This window comes from Gossypium hirsutum, chromosome D06 (genome assembly GCF_007990345.1).
Source record: "Gossypium hirsutum isolate 1008001.06 chromosome D06, Gossypium_hirsutum_v2.1, whole genome shotgun sequence".
Taxonomy (NCBI): Eukaryota; Viridiplantae; Streptophyta; class Magnoliopsida; order Malvales; family Malvaceae; genus Gossypium; species Gossypium hirsutum.
In genome coordinates, this window is record NC_053442.1 from 63,226,348 (window position 1) to 63,249,570 (window position 23,223).

A 23,223-nucleotide genomic window follows, 5' to 3' on the forward strand; every position below is an offset into this window, starting at 1 on the left:
TACATTTAAAATATGCTGATGTTTACTCTCCATTCTCCTATTTTGTTGAGGAGTATCAACATAAGATGTTTGAAAAATAATGCTATTTGCAAGAAAATAATCCTGGAGACAATTAAATTCCATCCCATTATCACTTCTAACACATTTTATTTGTTGAGAAAATTGACGATCAACCATAATAGTGAATGACATGAAAACTTTGAAAACCTCATTTTTATTAGCCAATAGATATACCCAAACAACCTAAGAGAAATCATCAACCAATGTAAAAAAAATATCAAAATCCACAAATGAAAGAGTGTCACAAAAGCCCCATAAATCACAATGAACTAACTAAAAAATATGAGTGGCTTTTTGTTTACTAATTGGAAAGCTATTTCTAGTCTACTTAGCACAATGACAAATTTCACATGCTTTATTCAGATGATCTCTAGAGTTACTAACATAAGGAAGTAATTTTACTACTTTCTCATAAGGGTGACCCAATCTTCTATGCCAAAGTTCCAAAGAGGATGAAACTTCAATCGAAACCGCTTTGACCGTCGAAACCTGCCAGAAGTAGTAAAATTCATCCTGTCTCTCACTCGCTCCAATCAACTTCCTCAAATGAAGGTCCTAAATAGCACATATGTTAATAGAAAATTGGACAAAATAGTTCATATTATCATTCAATTGGGAAACCAAAATTAAATTACAGTTTAATTTAGGAACGTACAAAACGTGTTTTAAGTGAATTTTACCCGTCAATTTAACCATTCATTCTTGGGTAGCCACCACTATTTGGCCATCAAGGAGTCCTACGGAACATGCTACAACATCTCTCACATTTGTCAAACATATAAGATCATCCGTAACATGATTTGAACACCCCATACCAATAATCTAATTATTCTTGGACTTACCATTCAACTGAGTGGAAGTTGACTGTTTATTACCAAACACCATCAAAAAAGACTGTCATTGCTCAACGGTAAAACTAGGAAGTGTCGCCTCCCTGATGGTGGAGGAGGAGGAGACTCGCTACCAGCCATTTAGAACGATGAAGAAATTTTTTTTCAAAAACCTTACTCAGATGCCATGAGAAGAATAGATAACCTCCCCTATTTTATTGATAGACTCAAGGATAGATATATCTATATAGTAGTAGTTACGTTAGAAATCAAATTGATAAATATAATGCCCCATAATAATATCCTATAATATCCCATTAGAAATCAAATTGTTAAGAGATAATATCCCATAATAATATCCTATAATATCTGTTAAAGTTGTGTGACCTAAATTCTTGTTAAGAAAAAACAATGGCAAAATAGGGGGATTTGTGGGTACTATATAGGCTATACAAGTGGTGTAACACCCCTTATCCGTATCCAACACCGGAATAGGGTACGAGGCATTACCAAAACACATACACTTGTAAACGTATTTAACCGAGTTATAAAATTTCATCAAAATTAAAACTTTCAAAATAATTAACATGTTTCTATAACTTTTCACAATATATCCTCAAAATATTATAATCATAATAATTAGGGCCTACGAGACCCGATACATACTCATGCAATTTAATGCTTCATTTCCATTTCATTCAATTCGCAATTTCTCATGCTCATAATTTAAATCATATCACTAGCAATTTCCATTTAATTCACGTGCAATTCAATGACATCAAATTCAAAACTAATACGTATTTACCATTTAACTCAATGTTTATTGATTATACCATTCAATAACACATTTATGAAATTCTCAATTTAGCAATGAAAATATCACTTTAGTTTGAATAACAACATCGTCCTGATATAAATACACTACCACTTATCCATTTACTTTAATTCTTTTGGGCCCATTTGTCACTTACCATCCTTAATCAAATTAGGGAACGGTCACGGAAAATTGAGTACTTCACTTTCATTTTGCCATAGTATAACTATGGTCTTACGTATGATCACTTATCACTTGTCACTGATCAGATAAGTGTAGCCACCTATTACTTTGTTTCTTGATCAGATAAGTGTAGCCACTTATCACTTTGTCACTTGATCAGAAGTACTCAAATCCGGCGTTCCGCTCAATTTGATCATTTATTCATATATCAGGCTTACCAACATGTGTTAATTCATAAACCATTCATGGTATTATTTCATGCCAAATCATATACTGAATATACCATACACACATACTATGAAACTTTATTTTCACACATGAGCTTAAACCATGACCAATAATGCACAAAAATAAGCATCATTCATATTTCATCGTTTATGAGTTATAATCAAACATATGACCATTTATACACGAATCATTCATATATTTCCTAATTTTCCTCCTCCTCCTCTCCATTCCACATCCTTAATGTGTATAACACACTTAAACAACATTAACCATAATTTCAATATTCACTAACATGTATATTCAAAGCTGTTTATCCGAGTCAGAGTCACTAAATTATTTTTATCCGGAGCTACAGAGCTCCAAATTAAGATCCGTTAATTTTCCCTGAAACTAGACTCACATATATTCATACCATAAAATTTTCATAATTTTTGGTTCAGCCAAATAGTACAGTTTATTCTTTAAAGTTTCCCCTGTTTCGCTGTCTGACAGTTCCGACCACTCTTCACTAAAAATTAATTATCTCATTGTACAGAATTCGGATGATGTTTTAGCTTGTTTCTTATAAAAATAGACTCATTAAGGATTCTAACCATATAAAATATAACTCATAATCATTTTTGTACTATTTTTAATGATTTTCCAAAGTCAGAACAGGAGAACCCGAATTCATTCTGACCTTGTCTCACAAAATCTATTATATCTCATGATTTACAATTCCATTGCTCACATCATTTCTTTTATAAGAAACTAGACTCAATAAGCTTTAGTTTCATATTTTATTCATCCTCTAATTCAATCTCTACAATTTTTGGTGATTTTTCAAAGTTACACTACTGCTGCTGTCCAAAACTGCTTTAGTGCAAAATGTTGATTTCTATTTTGCCCCAAATTTCACAGTTTATACAATTCGGTCATTTCTCAATTAACCCCTCAATTAATCTAATTTTCTCAATTAGTACTTTACTAGACATTATAAGTTGTTACACAACTATTGAAATTCAGAATTTCCACATATAACTCTATCTTCAAACTCTTTTACTATTAGGTCCCAAACATTCACTTTCTATTCAATTCTTTCAATAAAATCAGCATATGAACAATTTAAAGCTCTAATTTCATGCTAAATCATCATATACTTCCAGCACATATTCATATCAACTTTCAACTTCTTTCATAAAATCAAAAACTAATGGATTTAACAAGTGGGCCTAGTTGTAAAAGTCATAAAATACAAAAATTTCAAGAAATAGTCAAGAATTGAACTTACTTGTAATAAAAATATGAAGAACCAGCTTGAAGAAGCCCTTCCATGGTGTTTTAGCTGATGAGAATTCAGAAAAATGAAGAGAAATCTAGATAATTCCACTTGGGTCCTAACTTTATTAAGCAAATTTTGCAATTTTCCAATTTTGCCCTTAATTCTCCTTACTTTCTTGCTGATTTCATGCCTCTGCCGTCCAGCCCAAATAGACCTTGGGTCTATTTGCCTTTAAAGCCCTCTTCCTTTTATCATTTAAGCTATTTAATCATTTCCCAAAATTTTACATTTGTTACAATTTAGTCCTTTTTGTTCAATTAATTATCGGAACTTTAAAATTTCTTAACGAAACTTTAATACTAACTTTTTAACACTCCATGAATATTTATAAAAATATTTATGGCTCAGTTTAAAATCCCCGAGGTCTTGATACTTCATTTCGATTCTAATTATTTTAATATTTATTTCTAGTGCACTATTCACTATTTCAAAAATTTTCCTAACTTCATATTTAACTTATACTTACTAAATTAATAATATTTTCTACCCATTTGTCGAATTTAGTGATCTCGAATCACCGTTCCGACACCTCTGAAAATTCAAGCCATTACATTTTTTTTTCGTCGGATTTGTGGTCCCGAAACCACTGTTCCGACTAAGCCTAAAATCGGGCTATTACAAGTGGAATCCATATAGAAGTACACTTTTTTCTATTTGATATTGATTAGAATGAAGTGTTTTAACCTTTTTACACTGCTTCTATTTGACATTGATTAGAATAAGAGTTTTCAACTTATAAATAGATGTAGTCTAAACTCCTTTTATATCATTCGAATTCGACATTATTAAATTTTCTTCTCATTTGCTCGTGGTTTTTTTTCGAAAAGGTTTCCACGTAAAATCTGTATGTTCTTATTTTTCTTTCTTTCGCTTTGAAATTGTTCTATATTGTTATTATTGACGTTCAACTTTTACAATATCCCATTAGAAATCAAATTGCTTAAAAGATAATATCCCATAATAATATCCTAACAACAAGCCTACCCTATTCTAGATTTTGGTTACCAACTTTAATATATTGCAATATAGCCTCTGATCTATGCAATGATCATAGAAGTTTTTTTCTTCAATATTCTGCTCCTCAATAAAATCTTTCTTGGTAAACTCCAAATATTTGTTTGACACATTTTGTTGTAAGGAATGTTTAACCTTTCCTTTTGAAAAGCTTCTCACTTTTTTTTTTCTCTAGCCATGTTAGGAGCCTCGTTCATCATAGAGGGAACACCAACTTCCTTCAACTTTTTGTTCTATTTAGAACTCAGCAGATCATTTGCCCTATCTTTTCTTGCTCATGATGAGATTTGTACTTAAAACCCTATAATTTTAAGATTAATATATGTCATTCAACTTCAAAAAGTTATAAAATAGATATCGAATTATTCGAAAGTTTTTATTTAAATCATCGGACTGTTAAAATTACTGTTGTATGATTTTTTTTCGTTCACATCGCCTACACTGATTGAAAGCTCCCACTCTTTTTCTTTTCTATAATTTTTTTTCATTGAACAACTTTAAATGTTATGAGTTTACGAATTAAAATTTAAATAACTTTATTCTTCAATCTCTAACATTGACCTTTAAATCAACTTAGATCTAAGGTTTGTTATTTTTCTCATCGATGAATACTAATCCACTGTACCCATCGTCGAATTGTCAATTAAAACTCACTAACAGGACCCATTACAATTAGTGGCTTAAATAAATTTTTTTGAATTATTTAATGACTTAAATGAAAAATTTTAAATTATTCAATAAATTTTTTTATAATTTTTTAAAATTAAATAATCAAACAATATTATTAAATTTTTAACAACTATATTAATGCGCTTCAACACATGTCAACAATGACCATGCTAATTGAATTAAAAGTGAATTTACTTTTATTAATGTCCATTTCAGAAGGTCTAATCAGTGCTTTTATCAAAAAAACGTATAGCCGCATATATTAGAATTAACTTTTTTTTTCTATGGACCATTCAAAAACAGCCACGTAATTGCAGATCGAAACGTGTATTCGCATGGAATCAAAGCAGTTTTAATTCCAGCCGCCTCTCCTATTTTATATTCTTTTTCATTTTTTCACAGAACGCCTTCATCTCCGCGTTGCCTCTGCAGTTCACTAAAGGTCTCTTCTTTTTCCTTTCCCTTGATTTACAGCTTTTTTTTATAAAATTCTTCGTATTGTTGTTATTTCTTTGGTCAGTGGTGTTTCTTTTTTAATTTTTTTTTCGAAAATCTAATATTGAACTTTGAATTGCTTTTCCGATTCGTCATTGGGATCTCCGTTTATGATTGCCCTTTGAGCTGCACAGATCTCGTTCTGGCTTTGTTTTTTTTCTTTAAATTTTATATTTTTCATGTTGAATTATATACTGTCAAATTGAATTGGTTTTGATAGGTCAATTTGGGGGTTAATTCAGATTTTAAAAATTTTGAATCATTTTGGGTTCTCTCTTTTTCTTTTTCCTTTTATTTTTTTTCCGGTTGGGTTATCTTTAGGAAACTTAGGCGTACTTTTTCGGTTCATTTTGGATTTGGGTTATTTGAGTTTGATTTTTTTTAATGTTAGGATGATTTCAGATTCGGGTAATTTTGGGATTGGGTTGTGCTAGTTCGGCTTTTTGCCTTTTTGTCAGGTTGGGTTGGTTTGGATTCGGTTAATTGGGTTGGGTTTTGATTAGGGTCAAAATTGACATTAAATTATAAATTGTTGAGGGGGATCGGCTCCTCTGCGAGTAGTCCTCGAAGTGTTGGGGAGGCCAACCCGGTCCCTCAATAATAGAAGGTATTGTCTCTGGGGAAGGGTTTTGTCCCCCCTCCACCGAGAGTCGTGTATGGTTGCCTCTTGGTTGGTGGCCATAGGGTCGAGGCGCTCTCCTCTGTGCACCGTACATGGCTCTCTGTGGGGGGGAACCCTCCCTTAGGGGACAATACATTCCATTATTGAGGAACAGGACTGGATCGGCGTCCTTGAGGACAACATTTCGAAGACTTCTCTTGGAGGAGCCGATCCCCCTTCAACAAAAATGTTACTGAATTACCTAATACCATGTGTGAGGCAGAGTTTTCTTCTGCTTTAACTTTTGGGTTAAGGTAAAGCATTGTGTTGACATGAATTTTGAGCTATAAATCAAATAGGAACAAAACTTGCCTTAGTGTGTACCCTAATTGTTAGATAAAAATGTATCTTATGAATCAGATAAAAACTGAGTATTATCAATGATGAAGTGAATATTTAGGAAGATTGTTTGAACATATAGCAATTATTGAAGTAAATTTTGCTTTACTTTTGCACTTGTAACATGAAGTTGAATATTGACATTAAGTAGAAATTTTCGATTATTTTAGTTGGTGAGGTTTATTTTCAGTTTTAAAACAGTGAAACGAAAGAGGTGGTGTTTGTCAAATAAAGATGTGGTAATGCATTAGTTTTAAGCTCATTTGGGTTGTTACAGTGTTTGAATGTTGCAACATAGTATACATTTTAGCTACTTAAAGTCCAGTGTTCAACACTTCTTTGCATCTTGTTCTAAGACACAGTTGAATGTTCTCTTTCTTTCTTTCTTTTTTTAAAGAATATATCTGCCTCTTCTGCATTAATGCTTTTCTTTCCCCGACATTCGTACTAAGTTAAGGTGATTAATAGGACTGCCATTTATAGCTGGAACTGACTCTGTGTCACCTTGGGCTACAGATTTGCGAACCAGATCTTAATGAATTCAAGAAGCACTGTTGCATCCACAGTTTCCTGCCAATCGGGAAACAAGAACGACTTTCTCTTCTGGATTTTGGCCTGCTTGCTTCCAAGTTTCCTCGGAACCCTTGTTGCATACGTTAACTTCCAGTTGTTTAAGGCCATTGTACGGTGCCCCTCTTCATCTATTCACATCTTGGAATCTTTACAACTATAGCCTCAAAAGGATTTTTAAAAGTAATCTGCGTCATTTCTTAAAAGCAGCATGGTTTCCTCTCACTTATCTAGTTTAAATGGGTCCCGCTTGCACAAAGGCTTCCAGAATCAGTTGCTTTTTCCCACCGGACAACCTGATACCCCGACCTCTGATCATCTTGAGTTTGATTTCTCTGATGTGTTTGGACCTGCTTCAGTTCAAGCCTCAACTGAAATCAGCACAGAGATTACCAAAAATCTGATTGTGGCAACTGAATCAAATGAACTGCTTTATGATGATCCAGCTGTTATCTGTAGCCGCTCCCACTCCTTGGTTGGCCCCTCGACTTATGTTAGCCACTCATTGAAACATAGCAAGCTTACATTACGTGAAATAGGGGATTCCTTGGAACTTGTAGAAGGAGCTAGGGATGAGACTCAAGAAGAGCTTAGGAAACCATCAATTGATGATGTTATTCCGGAGAACCCTCAAGGTCTTGTAGAGAGCCAAAATCAGTCTGTAGGACTCAAAGATTTTGAAGTTTTGAAGGTTGTTGGCCAAGGTGCTTTTGGAAGGGTTTATCAAGTAAGGAGGAATGATACCTCAGACATATATGCAATGAAGGTCATGCGCAAGGATAAGATTATGGAGAAAAATCACGCTGAGTACATGAAATCTGAGAGGGATATATTAACAAAAGTGGATCATCCCTTCATTGTGCAGCTCAGATGCTCCTTCCAGGTAATGATGTTCTAGCAGAATAATGTTTTGATATTTCTGGTTGCTTTATTCTCTTATGGTATTCACAAGTTTAGATGCTGCCACGCTAGCTGAATATTTTGCCGGTCCAAACTTTTTGTACCCCCATATTTAGTATATATGCTAATTTGTTCACTTAACATTTCCTGCAGACCAAATATAGACTGTACCTTGTGCTTGACTTTGTTAATGGGGGGCATCTTTTCTTCCAGCTTTATCGCCAGGGCTTATTCAGGTACGGCATTGTAAGCTATGACAGTTTTTTGTATTTGTCTTTATAATTTAAATTTCTGGAGTGGACCAACATTTTGCATTTCCTTCTTCAGGGAAGATTTGGCTCGCATATATGCTGCAGAGATAGTATCAGCTGTTTCTCATCTCCATTCTAATGGCATAATGCACAGGGATCTCAAACCTGAGAATATTCTTCTAGACGCAGAGGGACATGTAAGCGTTTGCAAAATGCTGTGTGTGGGTGCAAATGTTGTTTTTCATGCTTATACCAGAATTTGAGGTTCTCAAACTCCAAAATAGTGTTTTGTATGTATTTGCATGTGACCTGATGGTTGGTTTCTGTGGTGGTCACAACCTATGTGATTGCATATGATTGCTTGACTCTGCATTGCTGACTCATTTTTAACATTGATTGCATTGATCGATTTCTAAACTACTTTCATGGTGGTTGGTGCTACCTCTATTTTACCAGGTTATGCTGACTGATTTCGGCCTGGCAAAGGAATTTAACGAAAATACAAGATCCAATTCCATGTGTGGAACTCTGGAATATATGTCCCCAGAAATTGTTCTTGGCAAAGGCCATGACAAGGCAGCTGATTGGTGGAGTGTGGGAATTCTATTGTATGAAATGCTTACTGGGAAGGTTGGTATTCTTGATTTATGATCTTGAGTGCGTGTCATTCATCGCTTTGTCATGCTTAGCTTATTTTTGTTTATTGTTCGCTGTTTTGCAGCCACCCTTTAGTGGTGGAAACAGACAGAAGATACAGGATAAGATAATAAAGGAAAAGATAAAGCTGCCAGCATTTTTGTCTAGTGAAGCACACTCAATTCTCAAGGGGGTAATTTCACTTTCTTACGCCTTTATCGTACCGTTACATGCTCTGAAAAGTCCAATACTTATCTAGCTGTAATCGCTCCACCTGGTGATTCGGTTTGAATTTTTCTTGCGTCTAGATGACAAATCATGGTATAGGTTGCTTCAAATAATTAATGTGGAATTTTAGATATAAATGAAATTTGTTATTTCCTACAGCTGCTGCAGAAAGATGCAAGCAAGCGTCTCGGCAGTGGACAAGGTGGTAGCGAGGAGATCAAACGGCATAAGTGGTTCAAGTCCATTAACTGGAAGAAATTAGAAGCTAGACAGATAAGGCCAAGTTTTCTCCCTGAAGTTGCCGGGAACCAATGTATTGCGAATTTCGAGGAGTGCTGGACTAACATGCCAGTTCATGATTCTCCGGTTGCTAGCCCAACGTTCGGGGAGAATCCGTTCAAAGGGTTCACATATGTGAGGCCTGCAGCCTCATTTCTTAACAGAAATGCTTGATATCAACTTCGGAGGTTCCCTGTTCACCTACTATTCCTATTCCCAAGTGACTGCAGATGGCTGTTCCACTGGCAGCAGGCATCTGTTCTATCATTTAAGTTTGATGTTTGTCCAAATTGTCAATTATGAACTTTTGTATTTTTATCTTGTCATGTTTGTTTCTCTAGTTAAAACATTGCTGTCTGCTCTTAAACATGTTTGTTGAGAAAACACCAGACAAACTTGATGTTGTTTTAATGTTTCCTGATATGAAAAGCAAATATTTTTAGTTTCACCTAGATTATTTAGATTATTTTCTATTTACTTAATTACATGGTTGATGATAATAAGACAGAAATATATAGCAAAAACCCAATTAAAGGTTTTACTTCTCATGCGTGTACATATAAAGGCAAATTATGATTTTGGGTTTTTTTTTAATGCTCGGATTTGGAATCTAGTACTTATTCCTTAATTACACATAATTTAGTCTTCAATTTTTATAATAGTTAATTTCAATAGCTAACGCCATTAACATATTAAACTAATGAAAGGGTGTTCTTAAAACTTCATGTAAGCATTATGATGGGGATGGTTAATGGTTTTCAAAAATTCATGGAAGCATTTTCCTAAAAAGTAACCGACATGTTTTTTTTTTTGGTGTGTTTTTAAGAAAGGCTCGTGTAAGTATTTTAATAGCTGTTAATTATTTGAGTTAATTAATAATATAAAGAAATTAAATTATGCTAAATTGAAGTATTTGTTAACATCAAAGTTCCTATTTAAATTTAGATAATCTCTTCCCTTGATTAAAAAAATAGAAATTAAATTTTAATTTGAGCATAGAGGGACCAAAACCATAAATTTTCTATATATACGTCGTTAAAATATGTCATTAATTCTTGTATTCTTCGTAAATTTGAGATTTAATTTTTATGCTTTTATTTCTAAAAATTTAATCCCTCTACTTTTAAATTTTAAAATTTAGGTTCAAGTGTTAAACTGTGTTAAAGTTATTTTGTTAAATAAGTTCATTATGTTATTTTTTTTAAAAAAAATTACATGTCTATTAAATAAATATTTTTTTATTTCAAAATATTACACTAACAAATTTAATAAAAGAATTTAATAGTATTAGCAGTTGAATCTAAATTATAAAATCTATAATATTTTAATTAAATTCTTAAAACTAAAAATATAAAATTTAAATTCCAAATTAAAAAAAAAACATGGAGCTATGGCATGTTTTAACTATGCATACATATGTGCATGTGTTTTATGTCCATGTTTTGAAGTTGAAATTGTAAAGCCACGTCCTTTCTGAAAGCTAAGAGTGAACAAGCAAAAAGACCCCACTTCAAAACATAAACATATATCCCCTTTATTTAAAAAAGCTCACATAAAATTACCGGATTTTATATTAAGAGTTAAATTATATTTTATTTTTATTATTTAAAAAATAGATAAATTAATTCTTGTACGTTAAATCAGAGAGTAAATTGATTATTCGATTAAAAATTTCATACTATTAAAAAATGGTCCCTATATATCAATATGAATTATACGTGGCACATCACATGTTTACTTATTCTGTTAGCCATACCAGTTTTTTAATAGTAAAAATGATGAAAATTTTAATAGAAATGACCACTTTATTTTTTTTATCTAAGTAAGATTAATTAACTTATTTTTTTAGTACAATGAGTAAAATGCAATCTAACACTTAATATAAAGACTTTCATTGTATTTATACCTAAGCATTATCTATAAATTCAAACAAACTTTATAATATGAAAGATCTTACTGCTCTTGAACAAACATATATAAAAGAAACAAAGAAGTAATATAAATATTTCAAGAGATATAGTTTCGTTTCGTTTCATTCCATTTCCTTTTTCTTTTTCTTTTCTACTAACAGAGCTATCCAAAGGGTTAAGAACTAGGGAAGAAAGGATTAGGCTGAGAGATGGTCAAAAAATTAAAAAATAAAAAACAGAATAAAATAAAAAGAACACCATGATTGTGGTTTATGGGAAAATGATGCCAACAGTCAAACCCTGGTGGCTTTAGCCACTGCTGCTATCTTCTTTGGGAGTTGTACCTTGTCAGCACCCACAAATTTGTCCACTTGCCTTCCCTCCTTTATGAAAAAGAATGTTGGTGTAGCGCTTATCTCCCATGATGTACTAAACTCCTGCATTGTGGCAACAAATAGCTTAATCATGGTTATCAAGATTAGAGGAATAAAAATAGGGTTTCATCGTACAAAGTTATCAAAGATTTTGAAAAGGTCTAATCATGTTTTTAGCCGTGTCGAAATTTGAGATTTAATCTCATTACATAATTTGGTGTAAATTAATAACACAGTTAATTGTTGTCATTAACATAATTTGGCATAATTCAATATCTTTACCTAATTATGTTACTGGTAGGTCCAAGAAAACTCCATATCATTAATATCAACAAGTCGTAGTTAACACAATTTGAATTTACCATATACAAGTAAGGTTAATAAAAACCGGTAAAGTATATTTTAGAGGCCCTTATATTAAGAGTTGAATTATATTTTGCTCACTCTACTAAAAAAATGAGTAAATTAGTTATTATACGTTAGATTAAAGAGTAAATTGATCATTCTGTTAAAAAATTTATCCATTTCTACTCTTAAAAACTAATCCCTATATGTCAGTGTGTTTGGTTATTTTGTCAGCATGCCAATTTTTAATAATAAAAATGAATAAACTTTTTAACAAAAAAGATCAATTTACTCTTTGATCTAATATACGAAACTAATTTACTCATTTTTTAAGTAGGAGGCAAAATGCAATTTGATACTTATTGCAGGGACCTCCATGGTATTTTTTCCCAATAAAGCCTTAATTGTGCTAATAAGGTCGAAGTCTAAGGACATTGACCGTCTAAATTCAAGTTTCACCTTATAAAAAACTGTGTGTGAGTTTGTTATACTTAAATCTCAGAGCCTATTTCACATGCCTATGAGACCACATATTTGAAATGGATAGGACATTTGTCATTCACATGTCAGATATATTTATTCCCCAATCATGATAGGCCAAATATTAAGACCTACTTAAAACAATTTACGACGACAAGATATTAGTAGACCAGTTAACTTACAAGGGGGTTTGGAATCAATACGTGAGCGACACATGATACCTTGGAAACTATTAGAGAGAACCCAATAAAGGCTTTTGAGCACCAATAAAAGGGGTCAAGACTCCCCCTCACCTAACTAGACTCCAACTCTCTCCTCTCCTCTCGAATCTTCTCTTAACATCCACATTCAGAGAGTCAATCAATTTAATGCTTATAATGATTGATTCTGATTGTATAAATGCAGAGGATCAAATTGTGCCAAATTAAAATAAAATAATTATCTTATAAAATTAAACAGGAATACTATTAGAGGGACTAAAACCATAAGACCTCTAAAGAAAGGGAAAAAAAAGTGATTTTCACTTACTGCAAGTGTATCGACATCCACAGTAAGGAACATGAGAGAAGGATATTTATCTGCAAGTTCACCGTAGGTTGGTGCTATCGATCGACAAGGACCTGACCATGGTGTACTGAAATTTGCAACTAGCTGTTGGAAAATTCAAGAGAAAAGTTAGACCATGATAAAAGTGAGAAGAAATTCAAGTGGCTCTAAATGGTAAATCATTGCATTATCGATAGTACTTTCCAAGTTCACCATTAGCATTCACATATCAATGGATCCATCATTCAAGTATGTATGCATTGCATAATTTTAGGCATGGTTGATCAAATGACGTAAATGAAGGTAAAAGTATCATTGAGGCCCTTGTACTAAGAGATAGATTGCATTTTGGTTTCTCTACTCAAAAAATGGACAAATTAGTTCATATATGTTGGTTCAAAGAGCAAGCTGGTCCTTCTGTTGAAAGTTCCATCCATTTCTACTGTTAATAACGTATAAGGACCAGTTTTTAACAGTAGAAATGAATGAAATTTTCAATAGAATGATCATTTTACCCTTTGACCTAACGTACAGGGATTAAATCAATTTTTTTAGTAAAAGGGGTAAAATGTAATATGACTCCTAGTATAAAGGCCTCCATGGTACTTTTGCTTGTAAATGGCATTATGGAACTTACTATCTTTCCATCTCTGGTTGCCTCTGTTAGTTTTTCCTCCCAGCTCTGTATGGTAGTTATAATGTGAACGTTTTTGCCGGTAAGCTCCGAATACAATTCCTCTTCGTCCTTCGAGTCTCCGTACAGACACTTGAAGATCCGCAAGAACTGCGTGCCACAGTCAATTCAACAAGGATCATGGAACATATATATATGCATATGTATGTATATACGCACAATATTTACCATCAACAAGAACACCTAACAAATGAGTACCATATAGGAGAAGAAACATATATAGGTTAGTACACTATTTGAAACAATGCCTATAAGAAATCAAAGGCATATGCTATCAACTGCGGGGCTATTTAGCAATGACTTTTCTCCTAACATATTTACGATCAATATTTATATGTGTGTGTGCGCCCGCGCGTATGCATGCATGCATTATGTATGTATGAATGTATGTATGTATGTATGTATGTATGTATACAGACCATATTTACCATTAACAATAACACCTAACAATGAGAGTACCATATGGGAGAAAAAACATGCATAGGTTGGTCACCATTTGAATCAATGCCTGTAAGAAATCAAAGGCATATGCTATCAACTGCAGGCCTATTAGCCATGACTTTTCTCCTAACATATTTACCACCAACAGGTATATATACATGTAGGTATGCATGTATGTGTGTATACACACCATATTTTCCATCAACAAGAACACCTAACAATGAGAGTACCATATGGGAGAAGAAACATGTATAGGTTGGTCACCATTTGAAACAATGCCGATAAGAAATCAAAGGCATATGCTATCAACTGCAGGCCTATTTAGCCATGACTTTTCTCCTAACATATTTACCACCAACATGTATGTATATATATATGTAGGTATGCATGTATGTATGTATACACACCATATTTTCCATCTACAAGAACACCTAACAAGGAGAGTACCATATGGGAGAAGAAACATGTATAGGTTGGTGCACTAATTAAAACAATGCCTATAAGAAATCAAAGGCATTAATATCAACTGCAGGCCCATTTAGCAATGACTTTTGTCTTAACATATTCATCGATATACCGTTGCAGGGTGCACTCGATGGGATCGTTGCTGTTTCGGAACTCGGTATTTTTCAACATACATGCACTTAATGAAGGTTTATCTTTGCTACATTATCCAGGTAAAAATTGATTGATTAAAATGAATGAAACAAATAAGAGGAGAGAAAAGCAACACTCTTTTTCAAAGGACATTTCATGTTTAGAAGCTTTTCAGAAGTGGCTGCCGCCTGTAAAAATGTGGGGAAAAAAAGGCACCAGAATTTTACACCAAAGCCTTCTCTATTTATTTGATTGTAGACTGTTTTTTTAAAGGACTCACCTTGCTCCAACAATGTCCCATTTGCCCAACTGAACCTTATTTATGAAGTTACAGCAGGCCCCTGCAAATATGATAAACATTACTCGATTTTTCTTGAAATGTGATTATGGTAATTGTTTGCCCTGATCCATTTAACTTAAAAATATATGAGTAAAAACTCATACAAAGGATGAGACGAGGCGGATGATGGATTTAGTAATATCCGTCCTGTTCCATCACCATCCTATGAACAAAAAAAAAGAACTCTGCTATGAACCCTGCAAATCTCTTGATATAGCCTATCATTTTTTTTAACTAAAAAACATTTGATTTAGAGTTCCCTCTCTTCCTAGAACATTGTCCAAAAAAACCCATTCTCATTCAGTATGCCACCTAATGAAAATGGGAGCTGTTTTTTTCATTCTCCAATGGAGAATTTAAGGATGAAAAATCAACATGAACATGATTGAAATTGATTACGTTTATGAATCAAAAAGAAAAAAGAAAAAGAAAAGAAAAGCAAAAGAGAATTTACCTTGGGATCCTTTGGGATTTGATGTTCTTTGTAATCAAAGCATTTTGAATAAAATCATGTGATTACAACCGGGAAAAGTGAGAAAAAAAGAAAAGAAAAAAAGAAAGAAAATTGGAGCAAATAACGAGAAATAGAAATAAAAACAATGGATGTGAAGCGAGAATATAGGATTTTGAGTTCATTTTAAGGAAATAACTAACACCTAAATTTAGCATTGTGTTAAATAATTATGTCTATTTTTCCTTTATTACATTTCATCACTTAGTCTATTGAAATAAAATTTATAGTTATATATCGATTGTGTTCTATAGGCATGCATTGTTGCCAATGCAGGAATACGCAAGTTCGAGTATGTTAAATATAGGTTGAGAAGACACCATGAGTAGTTCTGAGCATTGTGTAAAAAGAATTCATAAATGATCAAAATTTATAAGGAAATTGTTAAAAAAAATTGTAGCTATATATATAAATTATGAATATATTTTGAATTTGGTTAAATAGGCCATATATGCCAAAAATTTTTGTTAATTGTTCAAATAAGCCTGTCTTTTTGAAATTTTAGGAAAATAAATCATTTTTAGAAATAATGTGTGACAGCTCGTCAAGCTCGTCCAGTTGAAAGCGTTTTTTGAAAATTAAAAAAAAAACACATCCAGCTAAGCGCACTTTCTCTAACATGTAGAAATAATCAAAAGACCAAAATATTCATATGTAGAAATAAAGAAATAAACTAAAAGGACGATTTTAACCTTATTTATTCCAATCGCTCTCAAAGGAGCTGGTTTTATATTATATATAGATTAGGTGGCAATTATAGTGAGAACTTTTAAAATGAGAACCAAAATAATTTTAGACATTCAATTAAAATAAATGTTTTTAAACCTTAGATTTTGTATTTTTTTACCTTGTTAAAATAAAACTAATAACACCCAATTTTTTTATCTTAGGTGAAAATATTTTGGATAATCTTTACTTTCAAATTAATTTTTTTTTGAGAAAAAAAATTGAAATGGAAAGCAAGAGATTAAAGTTATTAAGATTAATCAATTTGGGTATTAGGTATTTGTTTGTCTTAAATATGAAACCCTAATACTTTGTTACACAGTGAAAAGAAAAAAATGAATGTTATTGGTTTTATTTTAATAAGATAAGATGAATACAAAATCAAAGACTTATAGCTACAATCATTTTAGTTTTCATGATCCTCATTTTAAAAGTTCTTACTATAGTTGCCGTGTATATATTATTATGTACTTAATTGCAATGAATATGAACTTTTTATACTTGATTGATAGCATTGATGAACAGCTTGTAAGTCAAAAGTTCATGAAATTTTCCCAGAAAATGAAGGGAAAAAGAAAAGCTTATTCTCCCAAAGATTTTTTTTTCTTTTTAGACAAACAACATTAAAGACTAGAGAATTTGAACAATTTAATCCAAAAGAGAACATGTTTTTTTGCTTTGTTGCAAATCATGGTGTTTGGATGTTCGAGTCAGCCTCCGAGGACGTCCTGTTTTTGGATTCGGATTGTCGAACGTCTTCTATCATTCTAATGGCTTCGTCCATCGTCGGACGCATGTCCGGTGTTTTCGCCACGCATGTTAGTGCAATCTGTAGCATTTGCACCATTTCCTCTTGGAAAGTTTGGAACCGTAACAACTCCACGTCGAATACTTCGGCGGTCCATTCTTCCCGCACGACGGAACGGACCCATCTCGGAAGATCAACTACGTCGTCTTGCCCTGAAGGTTGGAGGGGAGCTTTTGCAGTCAGCATTTCTAAGAGGAGGACACCAAAGCTGTACACGTCAGACTTTTGAGTTATTTTGCGTGTTTCAATCACCTCCGGAGCTCTGTATCCAACTATGCGAGACGTGGTTAAAGGAGCATTCATTAGAGGGGTCAAGCCAGCATCGGAAACACAAGCCTCGAGTTCATCGCTGAGGAGGACATTCGAGGACTTAATGTTACCATGGGTGAATTTACCGCCACCTTCCGTATGAATGTTCGCAATCCCTCTAGCAGTTCCGAGAGCAATCTTCATTCTCGTATCCCAATCCAATGGAGTTCTTTCCGAAGTCCTATTCCCTGCCATAGTTGGAAACACATAAATAAGCCTAAAAACATAAACAAATTCACAAACAACCAGTTTACTTGTACATAAAGGTAATAAATTCACATACCATGCAAGAGTGCGAACAAGCTACCGGCCGGCATGTAATTGTATACCAACAGCTTCTCGTCCTTCGAATAGTAATAAGCACGAAGCGGTACCACATTTGGGTGTCGACCGACCCTATTGACGACTTCCATTTGTTGTTCAAACTCCTTTTTACCAACAGCAACTTCCTTCAATCTTTTCACCACTACTTGTGTCCCTTCCTCTAAAGCAGCTTTATACGTTGTTCCATAACTTCCTTTACCGAGAACTTCGGCCGAAGCCTTCAACAAATCCTCGAGATCAAAGTTATACGAACACCCTTCGAAGAAGAACAGTTTATTCTTTTCAGCTTCTTGAACCCCACTTCCAAAATCATTAGGCTTGTCATTTTGAGAGATTTTACTCTTCAACATACCATTACTCCCACTATGTTTCCTCTTCAAACGACTTATAAAGATCACTGCTAACAATAAGAACACAAATGCTAAGCCCCCTACTACAATAGCAATGATAGACCCAACACCTAGTTTGTTCTTTGATGTAGCATGTTGGTTTTGAGAACCCGTTTTCGGGCTCGGAAAATCAGTTAAAGGGGAAGGTGAAGGGGAGACCACGGACTCGGAACAAGGCTTTAAAGGTTCCGAACCACATAACAACGGATTCCCAATGAATGAAGAAGGAAACCTTTTGAAAGAACTTGGAATAGAACCACTCAAGTTATTATAACTAAAGTTCAAAACTTTAACACTAGGAAGATCAACATTTGGTATAGTACCAGATATGGAGTTGTAAGAAAAATCCACAATTCTCAACCTTGGAGAAAAAGTAACAGGGAACTTACTAGACAAGTTATTATGTTGAAGGAACAAGCATTGTAAAGAAGGAATAGAAGGTATATCAGAAGGAAGACTACCATTAATGTTATTAGACCTAAGGCTAAGTACCTTCAAAGCTTTAAGTTTACCAATGGTGTTTCTTGGAATTGTACCGTAAAGTCCGACACCGGGAAGCCGAACAGCAATCACATCAGTTCCATTAGTATTACAAGTTATCCCCACCCAAGACGTACAAACTGGAGTTGCTAAATTCCAATTCAGTTTCTTCACATGTGGGACTCCATTAGCAAACTCAAGTAAAGCTTGCTTATCAGAATCCAAATCTGCCACAACTTGAACAAATTTTTGTTGAGGCAATAACGCAAACACAAAGAAGGCAATGAAAGGATTGAACTTCATTGGAAAACTCGACTAGTTTTTCTTTTCTTCTTCAGCTTTTTTCCTGGTTTCAGAGAAAAAGATACAACATAATGTGAGCTAGCTCATAAACTACAACACTAACATAAAAGATAAAAAAAATTAAAGCATTTTACAAATTTTAAAAAGAGGGTCTTTCATATTAAAAAAAAAAAAGAATCCAATGGCCAAAAAAGAAAAAAAAAGCATCATTATAAAGAAAAAGCAAAAGTTTTTCAAAGCATTATATTCTTTTGTTCACTAAAGAGAAAGGCTTTGTTACACTGTACTCAAAAAGTAGATCTCTTTAGCTCTTTGGCAATATAGGTGTCACCAACTTATGGTATACATATAATTAATTTCCTTGACTTTTGTATGTAAGCTAAGGGCTAGAACATTAAAGAGACAAACCATTGCTTTAGCTGTTAATACCCTTTTCTTGCAAAAGTAAATAGCTTGATCTGAATGTATATTTACCTGAGGAAATATAATGACCACCACTTATGGAGGAGATCAGTTACCCCTAATAGTAAATCATATGTAAATATATATGTATATATTCTGTGAATGTATTTTTGGAGATGGATACTAATTTTGATTCCAAAAAACAGGTATTAATGGAAGAAGGATTAGGTGTTTAGCTAAGAGCTCAAGATCTAAGTTAGCTGTGGTGTCCATTACTAGCTTTTGAGATGATATCCAGGTTGGTACATGGAGTGGACTGCATAGCGAATTCATTAAAAAGAACTTTGAACAACAATAGGTTTTTGCCTTGAAAAATATGGTGGTCAAATATGAAATAACCTCTCTACATGCAATATATACATATATATATATATCCCTTTCACTAAGCTAGTTTTGTTTTTTTTTGTTGATACTGATAGGCAGAGTCCAAAGAAAAGGGATGGCAATGTTAACTCCAAAGTTGATTCATCCTAAATATTATAATATTTAAGGGATAATATGTATGGGGATACTTGAACTTGGCAATTTGTACTTATTTGATTCGTAAATTTTTTTTTTAACTTAAAGCAACTTATGTACCTGACTAATACAGTTAAAACATGATGACGTGGCACTAACAACTAATAGTATGGTAACATGTGACAGTCTCATATTTTGACACGAAGATTTTAAATTTTTTTTTGTCACATGTCAAAATATGAGGCTACCACATGTTACTATGCTATTGGTCGTCAATGCAACATCAACGTATTTTAACAACGTTAGTTAGGTACCTAAAAAAAGTACCAAGTTAACTTACGATTTTCAAATTTAGGTACCAGTTAAGTCCAAAAAAAAATGTAAATACTAAATATGTACAAATTATCAAATTCAAACACTTTTGTATATGTTAACCCAAAAATAATTTAATCAAGTTTATAAATTTTCAATTTTTTAATTTAAATAAATTTAAATAATTTATTTAATTAAAATCAAATAATAATTAAATTAAAAATAATATTTTAATCCATTCAACCATCGATTCAATTCTAAAAATATTCTTAAGGGATGAAGAGTTTAAAGGGCATTACAAATGGACCACTATCCATAAAAATAAAAGTTATGCTTGCTTTCCTTATCACTACATCTTTTTTTTGCTTTTAAATGTATGAAAGCTAAAGTGATTTTCTTTTTCTTTTGATGGATTTAAAGTTAACCAATCATTCATGACATTTTGAATTATTATTATTAGGTACTATGACATTTGAATTTGAAATATAAATGTGTGGGGGTATGCCCCATTTTCACTCTCTCTATATGTAAACCATGTTTTCATTGAGGTCATTAAATTTAAATAATAATAATGAATTTAAAATTTTGCTACAATCAAAGCTTTGGACCGTGATTTAATTTTATAACCGATCAAAAATAGAGTGAAATATCTATAATTTAAATTTATTTGATTCGAACTCAAAATGATTCAAACTTAACTATCAAAACCCAAAATGTCCCGGTCCAAAAAGTTATAAAATGATTCAAAAATTCCAAGACTTAAATTGAATTGATTCAACCTGGAGCTAACCCAATCTGCTAAATTTAGGGTGGGTTTGGATGGGCGATTGGATGCGGTGCGATGCGATGCGTTTAGCTTATTTTTTGTCTCACGCTACAGTATCACTACAGTATCTAATCTCACCGCTACCGCTGTTTTTACACTAACCGCAAGTAAACGCAGTGCCCATTCAAACTCACCCTTAGTAGATTGGGCCTTGCATAAAGAGGGGGACAAAACCAATGTTTTAACGAATCAATCATACCATCAAATTTTGTTTGACCATCTGTTCAGCAATAATAGTTTTTTTCAAACCAATTTATCTTCTTCAATCTATTGATCTAATTCAGTTCAAAAAAACACTTGGCAAAGCTTGGGTAGGTTGCTTGGTTGAGGGGGCAGTTGGATGTGGGTAAGAGTCATTTTCCAATACAAGTATATTATGTGTGCAGAGAGGGGGTAGTTAAGGGTTACCACCCAGTTTTTAATGTGCCATGTCCATCTTACTGTTAACATCAAATGTAAATTATTGGCATCCATAGCCATAGGCTGTGCTGGTTGTTCCTCACTTTATCTGCCTTAATTTATGGTAATTGATTGCCTAGGTGTATGTCGTACCAAAATATGGATTCCATATGTTTTGTTGTTCATGTTTTGGTCAAATCACAACTCATTATTAATAAATATTTATTTAAGTCACTGCACTATTGAGTATTTTTTTAAAAAAAATTAATTAGCGAGTTTTAAGTAATAATTTGACAATTGGTACAATAGATCAATATCTATCGACGAGTAAAAAGACATACTTTAGATTCAAGACAATCTCAATGTCAAAGATCGAAGAAAAATTGTTTGAATTTTGGTTCGTAGATTCTAACGCTCAAAATTTTTTCATAAAAAAAACTGAACTATAGAAAAAAATGGAAAGGAGAGATCTTAATACAACTATGATTTTTAACAGTCCAGTGACTTTAATAAAAACTTTCAAAAAATTCAGTAATCATTTTTTAACTTTTTAAAGTTGAATGATCAAAATATAAATTTACTAATAATTTAATAACTTTAAGTATAATTTACTCTTATTTTTATGTTAAAACTTTGATTTTTTGAACATTAATCCTACTTAATTCGTCCCATAAACATCTCTAAACGAGATATTGAAAATGAATATAGAATAGCATATGTTAAGTTTTTCTTATGAATTAAGTAATGTATCTACTTGAGTTGACATTTGTTGAAACAAACTCATCCAATGTCGGTTAAATGTCTTTGCAAATGTTGTAATGGGCCAATCATGTAAAAGACTTGGCCCATGGACAATCGGCCCACGCTTCACAAATTAATTTTCTTGGTTATTATGTATTTATTCTAAAATTGTTCGTAAATTGTCGATTGAGTCTTAATTCGATTAGTATCGGTATTGTTATTAGTACAGGAGGACGTGGATTGGAGTGCGCTGAAGCATGTTATTCTCCTATTTAAGAGTTGGGAATGGGCTATAAGTAGTTCTAGACATTTATAAAAAAGAACAGATATGATAATAACTTATAATATACGTTTCAATGAACATTTTAATTTAATTTTTTATAAAACCATAATCATTGTTTAATATGTGTTTGAAATACATTCAACTACGTTTTATATATACTAAAATTTGTTATCATAAGCATATACATGTGAAAACCATGTATTTAAAACACGTGTATGTTTATAAATAACATATAATAGATAATAAAATGTAAAATTTGAGATTAATAATAACACATATATAATATGTACGGAATTAAAATAAAATAATAGTTTAAATTATAAATAAAAGGAAATTTAAATAGGTAAATGCATTATATTAAGATTATTAAATGCATTCCAATTATTTGTTACGTTATCAATAAGATTATGGCATACCCACAATGTGGGTAAAAATAATTATATAATTAGGAATTGATATGAAAACTAATGTTACTAAATGAAATGGTTAAGACAAAAATACCTTTAAATTAATATTTATTACTTTGTTAATATAAGGGTTTTTTGGTAATTTAATAATTGAGTTGGGACTCAGTTATGGCCTAAAGGAAGAAAACGGTGGTTCTCTTTATTGTGGTGTGTTAAGAGACCCTTGAGATAGAAGTTGAATACAATGAATAGAGCAATGGTAGAAGACGAGGAAGAGGT

General features: G+C 32.6%; 3 protein-coding genes and 1 long non-coding RNA gene across 5 annotated transcripts; 1 reads left to right on the forward strand and 3 right to left on the reverse strand.

The window, feature by feature from the left end:
- Positions 1-266: 266 nt before the first annotated feature.
- Positions 267-3,477, reverse strand: LOC121218629 (uncharacterized). Its single transcript, XR_005915147.1, has 2 exons — positions 3,386-3,477; positions 267-615 (listed from the first exon to the last, which is right to left on the reverse strand). It is a non-coding gene; the product is annotated as an uncharacterized lncRNA (long non-coding RNA).
- Positions 3,478-5,416: 1,939 nt separating this feature from the next.
- On the forward strand, positions 5,417-9,926 carry LOC107962380 (serine/threonine-protein kinase AtPK2/AtPK19). Its single transcript, XM_016898742.2, has 7 exons — positions 5,417-5,561; positions 7,131-8,067; positions 8,238-8,320; positions 8,412-8,532; positions 8,792-8,965; positions 9,057-9,164; positions 9,359-9,926. The coding sequence occupies exons 2-7, from the start codon at positions 7,396-7,398 to the stop codon at positions 9,650-9,652; spliced, it is 1,452 nt and encodes a 483-aa protein (XP_016754231.1). The 5' UTR covers positions 5,417-5,561; positions 7,131-7,395; the 3' UTR covers positions 9,653-9,926.
- A 1,529-nt stretch (positions 9,927-11,455) lies between these two features.
- LOC107962381 (thioredoxin H4-1) lies at positions 11,456-15,817 on the reverse strand. The gene is made up of 5 exons (XM_016898743.2): positions 15,660-15,817; positions 15,146-15,206; positions 13,771-13,917; positions 13,116-13,238; positions 11,456-11,825 (listed from the first exon to the last, which is right to left on the reverse strand). The coding sequence occupies exons 2-5, from the start codon at positions 15,164-15,166 to the stop codon at positions 11,682-11,684; spliced, it is 435 nt and encodes a 144-aa protein (XP_016754232.1). The 5' UTR covers positions 15,167-15,206; positions 15,660-15,817; the 3' UTR covers positions 11,456-11,681.
- A 1,106-nt stretch (positions 15,818-16,923) lies between these two features.
- On the reverse strand, positions 16,924-19,848 carry LOC107962382 (probable inactive receptor kinase At5g58300). 2 transcript variants are annotated; one of them, XM_016898745.2, is made up of 3 exons: positions 19,530-19,848; positions 17,843-19,098; positions 16,924-17,747 (listed from the first exon to the last, which is right to left on the reverse strand). In XM_016898745.2, exons 2-3 carry the CDS (start codon positions 19,053-19,055, stop codon positions 17,131-17,133), a joined length of 1,830 nt encoding a protein of 609 aa, XP_016754234.2. In that variant the 5' UTR covers positions 19,056-19,098; positions 19,530-19,848; the 3' UTR covers positions 16,924-17,130. The 2 variants fall into 2 exon arrangements, with proteins under 2 accessions (XP_016754234.2, XP_040952081.1); XM_041096147.1 differs by lacking the exon at positions 19,530-19,848 and adding an exon at positions 19,343-19,372.
- Positions 19,849-23,223: the final 3,375 nt, after the last annotated feature.